This window comes from Empidonax traillii, unplaced genomic scaffold, assembly GCF_003031625.1.
Source record: "Empidonax traillii isolate 1590-97213 ecotype Southwest subspecies unplaced genomic scaffold, ASM303162v1 scaffold372:size565953, whole genome shotgun sequence".
NCBI lineage: Eukaryota > Metazoa > Chordata > Aves > Passeriformes > Tyrannidae > Empidonax > Empidonax traillii.
This window is the reverse complement of record NW_020955565.1, coordinates 401,366-418,774: the sequence shown is the minus strand read 5'-3', so window position 1 is coordinate 418,774 and position 17,409 is coordinate 401,366. Positions and strand designations below refer to the sequence as shown.

Below are 17,409 nucleotides of genomic sequence, written 5' to 3'. Positions count from 1 at the left end.
CCACCTTTGCAGTGCCAAAAATGTGACTGCTGTCAGAGCCAGGCTGCAGCAGAACAGCTCCTGGGAACCCTGGGATGCAAAAGGAGAGGGGGAAAAGGAAGGTGACCAGGGAAGGTTAACCCTGGATCATCACCAAGATCAATACTGGAATACAGCATCTAGTCCTTGGAGATGCAGTTGGGAAAAAAAGATGAAGAGGATGTGGAGCAGAGCCCCTGAACTGCTTTGGGCAGGGTGTAAATGCCTTGCAGAGAGAGGGTTAAGAGCTCAGGACTCTCAGTTTGCACAAGGGGAGCTGCTCCAAAGACAAGGTGAGAGGATCAGGGCAGGATCTGGTAGCTCCTGCCCAGCAGAGGAAGGCGGACAGAGATGAGAGGGCTCCTTGAGACAGCCTGAGAGCAGGATCCCTCCTTCTGTTGGGCAGGGAGGGGCTCACATGAGGATTATACCTGCTGGAAAGAGCCAAATCTCATAGCAGTGACCACCCAAACTCCCTTCTCCCCCCTCTGGTGGCAGCACCAGCAGAAATGCCACCCAGGGAAAAATGGGCTCCAAAAGATCAAGCGCTGCCAGCTCCTCCTCACAGGCAGAATTAGAGACTGAAGGGAGAAGTGAGATTGGAAGGGCCCTCGAGAAGGCACACAGACCCACAGGCAGGGATGGCTTCAAAGTCAGAGCCTGCTCTCCTGAGGCCTCCAAGGATGGAGCTGCCAAGGTCTCCCTGGGCAGAACTCTGCCTTGTGCTGAGCCAGAACTGGCTCTGCTGCAAACCACGAGCATTCCTTGTGCTGTCACTGAGTGACTCTACAAGTGTGGCTCCCTCCTCTGGGGGACCTTCCCTGCATGCAGGGAGGGAGGTGCAGCCTCACAGCCACCGGCTGGAAGAGGATGACATCCCACCTGGCAGCTGTGTGTGCACAGCCAGCCTTGGGCACTGCAGGCACACTGCCCACTCCTCTGGGCACCCACACTGCTCCCAGCTTGCACTGATCCTGCCCAGGCATTTGGTCCCCAGCCTGCACAGACGATGGAGCTTTTCCTTCCCAGGGTTTGGCATTTGCCTTGCTGGACCTCAGCAAGTTCCTCTCAGCCCACCACTCACCCTCCAGCTTCTGCCACCCAAAAACCAGGGTGGTGTCTATGCCTGAAGATGCTGAACACTCTCAGCTCCACGATCAGCCCCCAGAAATGTTCAGCTGCTGCCAGTTAGACTTCAACCCATGGACCACTACACCCTCCAAGGCCACCTGAGTTTTTCACTGGCTTTGCAGTTCATCACCTGCTCTGAACCTCCTCAGTTGGCTTCATCGGGAAGCTGAGAGCCTAAAAATCCTTGTGGCAGAGTCTCCTGCACGAAACCACCAATTATTCCCGTGGAATGGCCGATAATTCCCCCGAACAGAGAGCTAAGCACAGCGAGGCAGGCAGGAAAATGGAAATACAATGAAGCTTTCCAGAAGAACGTCCTTCAGTTCTGGATTAAGAGGATTATACCACTTAGAATAGCATCTTTATAACCCCTGGAGTCCAAGTTTTCTGTGGATAAGCTGAGAATTGAAATTCCCCAGAGTAAAGCTGCTCAGTTCTTGCACAAACTGTGCAGCAGCAGTCCATTCTGTGTCCTGCTTTGCATGTCTGTGCAAGGTAGTTTCAGAACAACTTGAAATCCTGAAAGCAAGACCACACAGGAAAACAACCATGTGTCATGGTCACACTGCAACATGACTAATTTTATTAAAATGGGTGCTGGGGGGTTGCTGTCACACAGTGTTGCTCTGGAGCAGATTTAACAGAACCTTATCCCAGCTCATCCACATCCTGTTTAATTGTTTACGAGCATCAAAGCAACGCTACAAAAACACTGCTGTGCTGTCCAGTGAAAAATCCACGTTTTCCATTGAAAAATACAGCTGGAAGGGACAGGACCTGGCCCACAACAGGTAATGCTGATTGTGCCCGAGGAGTTCACACCTGTGTGGCACTGGAGGTGTCAGAAGGCCACGCAGGGCTGGCCTAAAGCCCAAGGAACCCACACAGCTGCCACCCGGCCTGGCCTTTGTCACCTCCCATCGTGACATGTGGCTCTCTGAGCAAGAGGGACTCCTGTGCACCCCGGCCTGCTGCACCACCCACAGGAACTATGAGGGTCAACAGCAGTGCCAGAAATCTTGCACCAAGACCATCCTGGCATCCGAACCCTGGAACAGGATGAAAGCCTTTGCAAGAAGTATTTCTTTAAACTATTCTCTGCAACCTGAGCAGCACGTTAGAAACGCCTTCAAAAATAAACAAAACCGGATTTTGCAAACTGAGAGATGAAGCCCAGATTGCAAAATACCTGTGCTGTTGGTATGACCTCTCAGAATAAACAAACCCTCCACAAATCCTTGCTGCAAAACATCCCTTTATGTGCAGTGCGTACCTTAGTGCCAGCTGGTGAAACCACCACGACAGAGTCTGCAGGGGCTGCCCCAACTTACCCAACTGTCAGCTTGTGCCCTGATTAAACACAGCAGCAGGGAGCTGGGAGGAACCAGTTAAAAGAGCAGTTAAGTATTTCCTATGTAAACACAGCAAAAAACATATCTCCTAATTTATTTACTACTACATAATTCACTGAGACAAAACCCCAGAATGGTTTGGGTTGGAAGGGAACTTAAAGATCATCTAATTCCAACCCCATGCCATGGGCAGGGACACCTTCCACTAGACCAGGTTACTCAAAGCCCCGTGTTAATACCCAAACATGTTCATACTCTTTGACTCAGGAACAAAAAAGAGTTGATCAGAGGACACTCTTAAACTAAAGTCTGTCATTCATATCTTCTAAACAACAGTAATAACGATACTGTTCCTCCCACAGTTGTTCTCTGCTTACCAGGAGGTAAGTAATGTTTAGTTCATCCTATTTTCAGAGTGGCAAAGCTCAGCTGGAGCTGTAACGTGGTGCTTCCAACACCAGCTCCTCTCTGCCCTGGTCACTGGCAGCAGATCCAGTGGAATCCAGCGATCCACAACACGATTCCCATTACTTTGCTCTGCAGAGCCCATCACAGAGGCACTTCCCAAAGGTCTGAACTGCAGGGTGAACCACCCATGAGCTGTTTTCTCATCACAGGGATTTTCATTTAACAGCTGCAAGTGCTGGCTCTAGAACAGGCCAGCAGTGCAGGGCAGGAGGCTCCCAGGAAACCCGAGAGACTCATCCCAGGAGCCTCTCCCGGAGCCGCCGGTGCCTGGCTCCGGTTAATCCTATTGCAACAGCAGGACCTGTCTGCAGGAAAGGCACTAACCCAGCTGAGGCAGAACGAGAGGAAAGGCTGTGGCTGCAGGGTGAATGAAGGGATATTTAAACATATCCAGCACGGGAAAAGCGTGTGACTCCTGATATGCTGGTTAATCGAAGCCTGCTGGGAGCTCAGCCTCCAACCCCATCACATTAAAGCTCACAGTTCTGTCTGTGCTGAATTTCCATATTTATTGCCTAACTGTTGTAATGGACCTTGGAAATTCTGGCCTAGAGGAGGCCAAAGACAGGAAAAAAGCAAAACACAAGTTTAGATCCAGAGATCCTATGATCCTATGGGAGATGGAGGAGATGAGTTCATGCTCCTGAGATCTCCTGAGAATGGAGAGGCAGAAAAACACGAGCAGGAAATACACACAGAGGAGTTTTACACAAGATGCAGTAAATTCTCCTTGTCTAAGAACACCTCCCTTTGTCCCCATGAGGATCCACCTGGATACAAACACACACACACAGCCCCATATCTGCACACACAAGTGCTTCACTGCTGCTAAACAATGGACTGATTGGTATTTAGCCTGAAATATCTGCTTGCACATGAAGCTCTATACGTGCGTCTTTATTTCCAAATGCTTCCTCTGACTGCTCCTGGGCAGCCTGGCTCCCACAGGGGCTCAGCTGGAGAACCTGAAACCAGGGATGAACTTTGGCACCAAATTTCAGAGCCTGCAGCTCCCTCCAAGCACTGGCATCTCCAGGAGGGAGGAGGATGACCACACTCTACGTGGCATTTACCCAAAGAGATAATGCTGCTTACCGAGTGGTCGTTCAGCTCCAAGTTTTTCACAGGTATTTATGCTGGTTGCAGAACACAGAAGGGGAACATCACCATTCCCACAGAAGGGATAGACTCTCTTAGATTTAGTGACCTGCATCCCCAGAACCAGCATCTACCCCGACCCTTTAACTGACATTCCAAGGCACAGAAAGCGTTCACAGCACTTACTGCCTGCAGTTAGAGAAGTTCAGTCATTTGCTGGCTTAACTATTTCAATTATTTAACAAATGCTATTTTAACTATGATCCTACTGAGCAAATCACCTTCTTTTAAACTTAGCCTGACCCAGAAAGGTATTTTAAATAATCTCATCTCATATCTTCTGAAACATGTTTAAATTGTGTTGACGCATGACAGCAATTTTCTGGAAAGGGAATGAAAACAGAAACTAAGGAAGAAACAGTTTTCAGCAGAAGGACTTAACTCCAGGACAGAGTATTACTGGCAAGGAGCAAGAGCAACACCTTACCCCAGCTTTGGGCTTGCTGCCTGCCACCAGGTTGGCCAGGAAATCCTCGTCGCAGAGCTGGCTGAATACGTGGGCATCGTAGGCCACCACGATGGACACCTCCTGCATCATGGTGCTGCCGGCGGGCTGGCAGTGCCAGGCTGGGCCCTGCTCAGCCCCGGGGCCGCTGCCCACACCCACCTGGAGATGCTACCGGGGAAGGAGTGTCCCCACAGACAGCACGAGCCAGCAAAGGGGCTCCTGTGGGGCTGTCCTGCCTGCAGGGGCACGGCCGGCACTCCCGCTCACACCACCAACACCCCGCGGCAGCCTGGGGAAAGCCAGTGCTGATTCCAGGGTTAGGCTGAGGCTGAGAGAGCAGCAGGCAAACCAGGGGAGTGCTAAGCAAGAAGGAAGGACTGGACTCCCTGCTCTTCTTCTCCAGCTTGGTAGCAATTGCTTGTTTATATCCAGCTTTCCCCCATGAAAGCTGATGTTCTGGTGAGCAGAGGCTCCCCTTCCAGTGAACTGCTGCTTCTGTCTTATTTGTAAGTTCACAGAGATCGGTGTAAGGCTGATTTCTTTAAGGCATTCCTTAAAATTTTCCGCAAGTTTCTTAATCTCTCCCTTCAAAGTCTTTAAGAACACTCACTTCTGTTTTTCCACAAATCTGAACTGCGTTTTGTGCCCTGTAGATACTTGGATTTTAGCAGCAAGACGATGGCATCAAGTCACAACCCTTCAAAAAGAGTCCTTCAGTTTCCACGTGTAAGAGAGGGTAAAACAGCCCTGAAAAATGGAATGAGGCTGTAAAGCTCTTCTGTGAGCAAACTTGTACCCTCACAATAAAAAATAAAACCAAAAACAATTTATGCAGTTAGAACTCCCCACAGTAAAAGGTTTTTAACCTGAATCTGGTGCTGGTCTTCTTTTAATCATGAAGTGACCTAGAAAACAGTAAATTATTTGAAGAAATAAACAATATATCCCAAAAGCAACTCCTTTCAGGTCACTCAGGCAAGGCAAAACTCGTCACCAACTTGGCACTTCTGCCTAGACACATCCACAACATTTTTATTTTCTCTGGAAGCCTTTTCTTCCTGGTGATAAATCATACCTGCTCAAGAAACAGCAATCACTGCAGCCCTTCATTTGTCTCAAAAAAGAGTCTGTGCTGGAAGCAGCAGCTCTGGTAGAAGTTTCCAGTCCAGCTTGGTGGTGGCATATGGTTACACTCTCGCTTTCCAGAGCAAACAGCAGACACACCTTGCTTTGCTTCGTCCTCTGCTCCCCGAGCACCTTTCTCAAAGATTGCAGTTATCTGAGTAGCACCAGGTGCTATTTGCATTTGAATAGGGAACTGGAGCAACAGCTGTAGCGGGCAGGATTAAAACCCCAACATCTCCTCCACTTAAACAGGGGGGGAAATTACATGTTACTGCTAGGAAACAGAGAGACTTCTAATAGGCTTATGGCAAACAAAAAATGCAGCACTTGAGGTTAAACCCTTGAGACTGAAGCAGATTCTGATCGTGCTTAACCCTTGCAGAGGAAGAAAGGTACTTCTCCTTTGCCATGCACCTACAGGGCATTTTCTTCCTTGTTTTTCTTCAAAGGCTTGCAAACGTTTTCCAACGAATTCCCACGGCAGAAAGACTTCCCCTTGCAATCCAGCTCACGGGACGGCTCTGTGTCACCTGCAGGAAACTCCTACCTGCTCTGCCAAAGCCCGCTCAGGTCTTGCAAAGCCTTCAAACGCCGCTTGCTCCTGGGCTTGTTCCTTCCTGGGGGGCTGGATCCTTCCTGGGGGGGCTGGTTCCTTCCCGCAGCCAAAGTTCCAAGCACAGCGCTGGGAGTGGCCCCTCCCCGGCTCCTCCCAGAGTGCTGACAAAGACACCTGCTGCCAAAGGTACGGTGCCTTCCCAAATCCCCTCCCACCCCGCTGGCACCTGCTCCGGGGGCTCCTCATGGGGACAGGCATCGCCTCGGAACAGCCAGGTAGGCACAGGGGAGGGAGCAGGTGGCGCAACAACAAACAGCCCCACCTTAACGAGAGACCATTTTAATTCTGCAAGAAGGGCAGGAGGTGGAGAAGGCAAATTATCAGACACAGCTACAGCTACAGTTGCAGCTGCTTCAACCCCTCCCCTGGTTTAGCCAACAGGCATGTCTATTTATAAGGAATTATGGACTAGAACCTGTATTACCTTTTGCTTTTCCTCTTCAACAGAAAGGCTGTGATGATTTAACAGCACTAAATCTCCATGTTATTGGCTGAGTAATTCTCCTCATGTTCTATTCATAACAGAGGGCTTATAATTTTGGCATGTTCTAACCAGCAATTGCAAGAACTAACGACTGGTGTGACGTTGGCTGATGCATCTCTTTAAATAGGATGTTTCTCGGTTGTTGTTTCAAGCAAATGGAGCTGAGCTGCCCACAAATCCCTCCCAACCTGCATTTTACATCCCTGTAAACAGCCTGTGCTACCCCTGAATCGGCACACAAAGCCCTAACTACCGAGCCAGTTACATATCTTGAATTAAACTGACTGAAGCAGACATGTCCACCCAGACACAGAGGCAGCATGCTCATGCCAGAGGAAGTGGAAGGGAAAGGGCAAAAGCAGAGATGTCCTTCACCACCTCCTCAGGCCGCACCACACACTCCTCCCGGCGCTTCCACACAGAGCCTTCCCCTGTGCCAGGATTTCTGGGTGCTGAAGTGATGAATAACCTAACAGAAGGCAATAAAAAAGCACACAGCAGCTTCATAATTCCTTAAAGCAAAGAGCCCTTCTCTGTATAACACCACGACTACCTTGCAGCAGCCCTCCTCAAGGAACAGCAACGCAGCCCCCTCCACCACACAGCTGGGAAAGCATACCTCCAAAGCAGGAATTTTTGGAGAAGCGGAGCACCCAAGCAGTCAGGAGACAGAGGAGAGCCAGCAGAAGGACAGGTGGGCTGTAGAAAGCTGTGAACTGATTAAGGTAAGTAGCCCTAATTGCAGCTGTTGGGATTCATATGCCGGTGGATCATAGAGGTGAATGGAAAATTCCTGAATTGAGCAAACCAGCTCGCTTAGCAAAGCAAAACCCTGCTCCCTCCCAAGCTAAATTCACTCTCACTCCACCCCCAGGAATGTCTTGCTGCTATCTGACGGGGATGGGATCTTCTGACAGACGGGGAAGGGAGGTTTGTGCAGCTCCTTGCTAAGCCTCCCTTCCTGCCACCAGCCCCAGGAGCACAAAGGCCTTTTCTGCCTTTCATGTATTAATGAATCTGGGAAGATCACAGCCATCTTCAGAGAGGGGAACACAAAACTCCTTTCAGAGCACTGGGGATGGCATTTGGCAGCCTTCAGGATAAGTTTACGGGTCTTTGTGCCCCCAAGGGAATAAAGAACGGTAATATCAGCTCTTCCTGTAATTCCTGTCCCCACTAATGACCTGCAGGGGCTTTGTCAGGCACAACCAGCAAGTGAAAACCACCTGGTCGCAAGTCCAAGGCTGTGAGTCCCAGACACAGCTCTGCTCTCTCCTCACCCACACGGGGCTTGTCGACCATCAGAGAGCAGCAGGCACTGGACTGTGCTCCAGTTTTAGGTGTCAGAAGGTAAATACCTTTAGACGTGTTCTGGGATTCCATGTGAGACCAGAACACCAAGCTGTTCCTCACAGGAATGCCCCACACCATTCCAGAAACATGGCTGCCAGGCTCTGGCTGATCAGCCATTGCTCCTCCAAGATTTATTTTTATTATTTAAAATGTCAAATTAACATGGCCTAATTTTTTCGGTTTTCCCCCAAAGAAGTGGGTGGATGCACCTGTGTTTGTCCTAAAATAATCTTCCAAATGTGGGGAAAAATCTGAGCTTGATGTGCTTTAGCATATGTACTCAGAGGGGTCAGTCCTCCCAATTTGCTTGCTCCTGGTTTGAGTAAACTCATTTTCACGGATTAAAGGCAGCAAGGCCATCCTGCTGGAGAGGGGGAATGTGCTCTCCCTGCAGTGCCAGAGGTCAGCATGGCTGGAATTGCTGAGGCATTCCAGACAAACCAGTGATGCTGGCACAGGCCCCCCCTTCATGGAACTGTGCAGCCCACCCAGGGAAGGGCTGAGGGCTTCTGAGTCTTCACTTTATGGTGCCAAATACCCAGATTCCCCTCTGCCAGCCTCCCCAAACCTGCAGCATAGCTGGGACACCAGCCTACAGGCACACGCTCATCGTTCAGCTCAGTCCATTCCAGGTTATTTTGAAGCCTTTTAAATGAACTCGTGAGCCTCTTTTGACTTTTAAAGTCATTAAATTCACACTTTTACTTTGTATTTTCATGTGTCTGCCCCACCCTGCCACTGTCACTTTTGTAAGGGTGCTCCATTTAATTTTCCTTCAGAAGTCACCTGCCTGCCAGGAATATTTTGCTTCACCAACTTCCTTCCTGCGTGCTGAGGATCTGGGTTAGAGCTGGGATGAGGTTTTGCTTGTCCCTGTTTTCCCAGTGGTGGAGAAAGCACAGGGCTCCAACCAGCCCAAACAGTTTATTGCTTGGCCCCACATGTTGCTGTGGTGTGAGGGGTGATGGAGGGACAGGGACAGGGCAGACATCCCTGAGCCAGCACTGCTACCAAATTAAAGGAATATTGAATCTCAGTGTGAGATTTTGTAACCCCCAACCTTTGGCTGCTGAAAGCCAGATTTTAGAGGGTATTTGGGGCATACATTGTATATGCCTGATATAACTGGTTGGGCTGAGCATATTTCCTCCTTTCCCATCCTTTTAAATTGGAACAATGGGGGATTTCTTGTCCTGTGTGGAAAAGCAAGGAGTGGTACCAGTGAGCTTTCTAACAGGCACTGATGCCCTCTGAGTGGGCCAGGCTAGTCTGGGCCAGAGAGAGCCCCACAGAAACCATGCAGAACAACAACCAGAAATTCCTAATAACGCCTTAGAGCACCATTTCCTGAAAAACAGCAGGATTCCACCACCTGTCTCCTGTGTCACTCCTTCTCTTTAGGGACCCCTTTGTTATCTCCTCCCTGTTCTGTGACAGCAGACTCCCATAAACAACTCCAGTCCACAGCTGAGGGACGTGGGAGCAGGGCCAGGGGCTGCTGAACCTGTGCCCTCCAAGCCAAATCACTACCAACAGCTCCCTCCAGCTGCTGAAGGGACAGCCTTTAACAACCATTTGGAACTGTAAATGTCTCTGATATGAATTCCCTGGGGCTTCTAATCCAGCAGCTGGATAATGCTGGGATGGCATTTAAACCATGAGCCAAGTTCCATAATAAAGCCAGCACTACCTGTGAGATGTATTTTAAACCTGTTGCATTTATCACTTCAATTGATACTGAAAGGAAGGAAAATGGGTCAAGCATATTATCCAAGAAAATTAGCACAGCAGTTGCATAGGAATGCTTTGCACTTCCAGTGATTTATAGGGATTTCTGGCCTGGGTTCAGCACAGCCTGACTGAGGGATTTCACCCAAACAGCCTCATGTCTTTTGACTTACAGCAGATCAGCAAACAAAAGGTACTAATTAACATCAAGCAGCACATTAAATAGTGACACCCGTCACAAGAAGGGACTCACACAGGGCCCAGGATTCCAACCTCCTCACTCTAAACCCACACCTCATTTTCTTTCTCGAGGTAGATACATCTCTCCATATTCTTCATTCCCTCCCCAAACAGGGGTTAACAGTCCTTACCTAACCCCCAGAGAAAGCTCAATAGAGGTAAAATGAATGGCAAATCAAGGGGTGCTATTATTGTTTTTACTATGACGTTGTCTGCCAAGTTTCCCCCCGAGTGCTGAGCCAGCCCCACTGCTCAGGGAGAGCTCAGTGACACATTTACCTGGGTGACCTGGAGTGCCCTGCATCGTGCCAGACCTCAGTATCTCTACCGACAGTCACTTCGCACCTGACCTTTGGCCTGGGACAAGGAAAAAAGGAGAAAGAAGGAAAGGCTGGCCAGCCAGGCACTGTGAGGAATTCTTGTAGTTCAATAACAGAAGGAAAAAGGCAGGACCACGGCACGTCCTCTGCATCAAACCCACGGGAGCTGCCCAGGCACAAACCCATCACAACCCCCTGTGCTGGCACCTCTGGAGCCACGTCTGCCACATGGACACCCTGGCAGGAGCCTCGTGGGGAAGGTGAGACGTTTCTCTGTGTTAACAGCACTGCAGGAATGGCATATTCCCAAAACAAAACATAAATCTGCACTATGATTGGAAGTTGAGATAAAGGGCAATTAAGACAGAACTGCTGTGGGTGAGCAGGAAATGGCACAGGTGTCAGCCAAACTGGGCCAAACCAGACAGACCAGTCCGAGCACCTTCCCCGAATTTGAGAATTGGGTTTGACTGTCAGACACAGTCTGGGCTGAGGCGTGGCCAGCGACTCTGAAACGTGATTATTTCATGCATTATACATTAAAACTACAAACTAGTGATCCTTTCCAGCAGAGCAGCGTGTCCCACAGTGCTGGAGTTGAAAATGGAAGTGTTAGCTTGGAGGTCCCAGGCAAGAAAGCCCAGCAAATGGCACTGGCTGGTAGGTACTGATGCCAAAGGTGTCATACAGACAGCATTTCACCTGAGACCCAACTGCTGGCAAAGACAGAAGGCAGCTAAGTCTCAGTGCCCCCCTGGACAAAATGCCCTGGAATTTGCCCAGGTCAGCTCCAGAGGAGGAAAGCAGCTCAGCACTCTGCCAGCTGATCAGCTGTATAAGACTGCCAGCAGCATCCACTAATCTAAGCTTCACATAATCCTCTGCCGCTAAATCCCTATTCACCACCATCCAGTGAAAGGGAAATTCTGTTCTCAGAAGATGATTTGGGAGACAAACCACTCCAGTGCTTAACTGTGCTGATCTAGTCTCCCACTGGGAAAATCTGCATCTCCGTTTAATGCTCCAATATAGCACAATGAGAAAAGCTGCTGTATTTACATATGATTTAAGACTGTTAATAAGCTTATTTTTAAGAGCTCAAATGCTACAGAGGGGCAGAGAAGGCAGGTGCTGCCACCAGTTATCAAGGAGCTCTCTCTCTGATAGTCAGGTATGTCTTCAGAGACCAGAGATATTTCCATATACTCTTCTATAACCTTTCCCATTTGTCTTATTCCAAGCTTGTCTCTTATTTAAAATCTAGACTACAGGTCTTGTATTACTACTACTATGGTACCTGTGCAGCTAAAAGAAATGAGACACTCCCTAAATATAAATCATAAATACTAATATCAGGAGTTGGTCCAGCCCAGCACAGATTCCACAGGGCACTGGAACATTTTCTCCTCATATCCACGTGCTCAGTCTGGGCACACTGTGCTGCTCAAGCTGAGTGCAAGGGCTGAGCTCCCTTGGAAGCTCCCCCATTCCCAGTGCTCCTTTGGCTCCTCTCCACATCCCACTAAAGGGCTATATTTAGAGAGAAAATTGAGCCGTAACTTCGAATCCATTCTTCATTTTTTAACAAGTCTTTCATGCAGGGCAAGTGTTTATGCAAAATTCCTTCTGCAAGGAATGCAAGGGAAGTGCCTGGAATGAATAAGAGCTAATTTTTGCTTGATTTGAAATAAAAGAAGCCCACAACAGCAAACAGAGGAAAAAAAAAATTTAGGATTATTAAAAAAAAAAAAAATTTAAAAGGAGGTTTCTATCACCATAAAATTCCTCAGTGTATTTCCAAATCACCATTGTGTTTACAGTTCAAATTAACAGGGGGGAAATCAGCGCCTGCATTTGTTCACTCATCTGGGGACTGCAAGAATAACCTCTAAGGGTTCATTCCTCTGCCTACAACCATTTGCACTGCACCATTTAATATGTGTAAACGAGGTGCTGATCTGAAAGTGAAGGAAAATAGACCGACTCAAGATGAAGTGGTAGCTACCAAGAGAAACAAAAGCCATGTTGCTCTCTACAGTGAGTATTACATGTAATGAAATACAGGTACCTGCATAATGGTTTGAAAGGTTAGAGATGTCCTTCTCTGCTGCATTTGTGACAGAATAACTCAGTTTCCAATTACTCTTTATCATGGAATCATAGAATGGTTTGGGTTGGAAGGGACCTTTAAAGGTCATCTTGTCCAACGCTGCTGCAGCGAGCAGGGACATCTTCTTTAAAACTAAATAATCTTTTAAAAGTGAGAAAGGATTTGATTCCCTTTCTCAGCCACGGAATCCTGGATATATCATGGCTAAGATATGGTGGGTGTTTCTTGGAATGCCACCCACTATTTCTCTCTGTACACTCGTCTCACTGCAGAACTTCAACCCAGAGAACCACAGGAGGGCTCAGCCACACTGCAGGGACTGCAAGAACTGCCTGGGCACTGCAACTGCTTCATCAGGGCATTAACTGGACACCCCCAGGTTTAGGGAGAGTGACATGAGTGGGTCACACTGGTGGCACCTGTGACACAGCCTGTCCCTGACACTGCATGGTATCGACATGACTGCCAGGGCATCTCTGGGGAACTGTCCTGGGGAACAAAACCCAACCAAAAGGATGGTTTCCTTGGCAATGGTTACAACTGTCAAACTGAGAAAGACCAGGAACAGAGCTGAGTCAGGTTTTTCTTATCTCTCCTAATGAAGTATAGCAGCAGCAAGAGCAAAAGCTCACTGGAGCTGGAGCAGCCCAGCTCGGTGTCCGGGTGCCTCTGGCCATCCCTGATCAGCAGGACACTGCCCAGCATCCAGGGGGGTTTGTTGGGCAATACTGTATTTTTGTTCTCACTTCTTTAAAATAATTTTTCCCTTAGGAATGTACGACCTGTGCTCCCTTTATCAGTACTGTCTGCATTCTTGGATCTTCCAGAGTTACAGGATTTTGGGGTACAGAGCTGGCTGGGCTCAATGCCACCAGAGAGAGAAGCAGAGCTGGTAGCACAGAGCAGTGACCCACACAACCAGCTGCAATGCCTGTGCCAGCTCTGGGGTACTTCACCCCCTCTCAGCACTGCAGAGAACCCACATTTTCTCTGAAAGTTCCAGACTGACAGCTGGACTTATCAGGAGGGAAGAGTCAGAACCAGAAACACAGAGATCCCCCCTCACCCCAGCACCCACCTACTCTGGGTGGAATTCAAAGCTTTACTCATCACCTTCAGTCCCTAAACACCTGAATCTCCCCAGAGGAAAGATCCTTTTCTTACTATCTTCAATGAATGAAGATCTGTTGACTTATCGTTGTAAATGCACCTGAAACAACTTCTCAGGGCAGCACAAGTTATTCCTGGGCATTTGAGCTGGTTCCAGGTCTCCTGTGCTTTGTTCACAAAGAGGATACCTGAGAGAACTACCACACCCACCTGAGCACCAGGTGAACAACAGCACCAAAATGCCCAGCTAACCCAGCACAGCCTGGCTCAGGAAATCTCAGTAAAACAATACAGGGAACTGCAGGGCAGCAAAGGTTTGACAATCAGCACCTCTCTGGGTGTGCAAAGAACTGGACATCCCAGTGACAGACACGTGTCATAAATGACAAAATGACCATTTTGGAAAATGATAATACAGCGTGAGCATGCCAAACCACTCTCAGATATATTTTAGTTTTCCAAATGAGTAATTGCATGCTTAAAGCAAATAAAGGGAAAATTCAATCTGCACTTAAAACACACCTTCCTCACCTCACGTTGATGGAAAAAAAAATTACATCTGGCCTCGTGCACAACCCCTGTTCTGCAGGACTGCCTGTACAAAACCAAGGGTTCATGTCCTTCTCTCTGTTCTTCTCCAGAGAGGGTCAGGCAACGGCTGGATCATCAAAGCACAAAAATGATTTTTTTTAGCCAAAAGAATTCCACAGTGAGAAGTACAGCAGGTAACAAAGCAGTGCAGTCAGTGCAGCCAAAGGCTGTAAGGAGAGGCCCAAAAGGCAACAGCTGTGCAAGAAGTACAGACCAGAGACTCGGCTCCTGGCTGTTGGCTCTGCTTGCTGAAACCAAAAGGAGAAACACAGAAAAGGAGAAAAGGCAAAAAATCAGTTTGGTATTTGATTGTTCCAAATAAATCTCTACAGGATTCACTCCCCTCTTTCTCAAGGTGGAGTAAAGGTTCCAAATACTTTGAGAGGCTCGGAGTTGTCTCTGAAGCCTCTCCTGAGGAGTGTGGCAGCTCCTTCATCAAAGAAGGACAAACACAACAAACACAGCCAGGCTCTGGGTCAGCATCCCCACTTAAAGCTTTCCTGGTTTTGAGAAGCGATTCCAATCAGTGCTCCCGATTTTTTGCCTGGCAGGGAGGTTCTCAGGGTGACACAGGATGTGCCAGAGCACACCAACCAACTTCCACCTTCCCTGGTTTTGGGAGCATGCCTGGAACAAACGGCACAGCAACTGCTCTGCTGTCCTCCTGTACCCATGTGCAGCCACTGAAACGCTCTGCCAGTTAATCTGAACACCAAACACTCCATCAGCACCCTGCTCCTGCCCTGGCTACAACTTCAGGCAGAGCTGTGCCCTGGCTGGGATCCCAACCCCACCCTACAAAAATGCAGCTGGTCCTGCAGAACTGCCCAGGGAAGGAGAACCATCCTCTCCCTCTGCAGGTCTGGTTAGGCCACAAGCAGCCTGGAATGCAGACACAGCTCAAGTTAAAGCCACCAGAAATAAAGTAAGCAGAGAAATGGCTTTGAGCCATCTTTGTTCCAACCCTTTTTTTCTTCCATCAAGGACTGCTGGGTCCAAACACCGGGTACAGCAGTCTGTGTCCACCTACACCTTTAAACACACTCCCAGCACACTCCTGGCTGCCACTCCAGCCCAAAAACAGCCCCAGGAGTTTGCTCAGCCGACCAGCAGGAACACCAGTGAAAGCAGGGCAGGGGATGGTGCTGGAGGGAAGACAGGCAGCTCTGCGAGTCAAGGCACCCTGCTGCAAGCTGGAGGCTTGTGGCTCTGCCCCCCTGGTACGGGAGAATCTGTTGAGCTATGTAAATAAGATGCATAAATAAATAAGGAAGAACAGGGGTGGGTCGAGGAAAAGCAGCCAGCCCGCGGCCCCGTCGGCAGTGCCGAGGTCGCTTAGCAACAGGCTTGGCTGCTGCAGGGTGAGGGAGCACGGAATCGGCAGCTTTTCAGCACAAGACAGATTGAATGGGAATGTGGGGAGGTGGCCTTTGCCTGGCAGCAGGGGGGAAAGCAGGAACTGGTGAATCTGACCCTGTGGGCACCCTCCTGGAGCAGTTCCTGACTGCAGGGATGGTTAATTAATGTGGCCAAGGGGCTTGGTCCTGCCTGCCAACTGATAAAGTCCAAAGCGTGCCTGGGAAACCAATAACTCAATGTTGATTAAAATGATGTCTCTTCCTGTCACCTCATGGGTTAATTACTTATTAACAATCCTAAATAGCTCAAACCCAATCCTGCTGGACTCCCCTGGCTGTGTTAGTGCCAGCTGACCACAGGGCATATTTTCAGTGGCAGTTATCTAATGCATTTCTCTCTCACTGCAGGTCCAGGTTATCTCCATGCCATCTCTGCATTCACTAAAGGAATTTGGACCCTGTGAATCTTCAAGTATCTCAACAGCACAGATCCAGTTGTTCTGGCCAAGTAATTCCCCTTAATCCTATTGCTTCTCCAGCTTTCTGGCACAACCCCGGGCGGACACGAAGGATGGTTATCAAAACAGCAGTTATTAGCGAGGACTGAGCTCTGAGGGCAGCAAGAACATCATGACAACACCTTTCATGGAGGACTTAAACGAGAACTCTGAATGAAAGATTTTTCTGGGTCACTTAACCTGGGGCTGGATTGTACCAGTTAATTGTTTTCCACTGCTAAATGCAGCTGGTGCCTGGCAGCGAGGCACAACCAGGGCCCCGAGTGGCACCTGATCCATGGGAAGGTGCTGTGGGATGGTGGGGGGTCAGCAGAGATGCTAAGTGGCTCACAGCTCCAGCCTCTCCTCCTGCAGACAGGGGATGATGAAATCCTGCTGGGCCACACTGGTCTCTGGGGTATTTGCAGAGTCAAGTGTCTGGTGGAACTGTTGGTGCTCCCTGAACTTGAGCAAAATGTGTGGCCTGAAGGAGGAGAGTCCTGAATTAGGTCACGAGAACCAAAGGCCGTAACAAAACCCAAAGAGAATTTTAATCTTTGCTTTCCCAAACGAGTCCTTGCAGGTGTGCATCCCAGGATTTAATCTCTTCATACAACCACACCAGGCACTCAGCAACTGCCTCACCCCACTCTCCACCACACTGGGTTTGATTTACAGGGCTGACTGTAACCCAGTGCTGCCCATCTTCCAGAACCTTGTGCTCTGATTGTGGATTAACAGTGGAAAATGGGGAAGCAGGAAGAGCAAATAGCATCAGCAGTGCTTAGGAGTCTGAAAGAGAAGATGTACTGAAGCACAGGCCTCTCTCTCTTCAAATGCCACTCTCTGTCAAATGCCATGGTTTCCAGCCTTTCAGAATTGAATTATGTCGTAATTACATCCTATTTGGACAAGGTCACAAAAAGAAAAGCTCAGTACTTTCCTCCATTACAGCTGCTGTATGTTCTTACACTCCTGGAGCAGCCAAGCCTCCCTTTCTGATGGCAACAAACTTGCCTCCAGAATAAAATGCTGGTTTAGGTCCATTAGTGCAGTGTAAGGCCCATTAAAAAGTTAAGAGGCATCGTTACTGATCTTTCCGAGAAGCTTCCCAGAGCACAGATGTCTTTATCCTCTTGTAATCCTTACAATCCACTTTATATCAAAAAAGCAACAAGAAAGGAAACCAATACAAACCCCAGCCCCACGTAACCTTAGTGCAGGTGTTTGTTCTACTCATCATCAGTGAGTAAGAACATGTGACATCTCTTAGTCAGGGACTTGAACACTTCTCAGTTTTGT

At 48.8% G+C, this 17,409-nt stretch overlaps 1 protein-coding gene across 10 annotated transcripts in view; it reads right to left on the bottom strand.

Annotated features, from left to right (window-relative positions):
* The window catches only part of RABGAP1L (RAB GTPase activating protein 1 like), a 201,773-nt gene that overhangs the window by 22,408 nt on the left and 161,956 nt on the right, over positions 1-17,409 (bottom strand). Inside the window, exon 1 of one of the 10 annotated variants that reach the window (XM_027892853.1) lies at positions 7,354-7,581. The exons of 8 other annotated variants lie outside the window; for them this stretch is intronic. Coding sequence is in view for 1 of the 2 variants with exons in the window: in XM_027892852.1 (XP_027748653.1) it covers positions 4,555-4,665 (111 nt within the window). In the remaining variant the exon portion in view is untranslated. Of the gene's footprint in view, positions 1-4,554; positions 4,673-7,353; positions 7,582-17,409 lie in introns of those variants that run through there. One more of the 10 variants, XM_027892852.1, reaches the window with a different exon arrangement.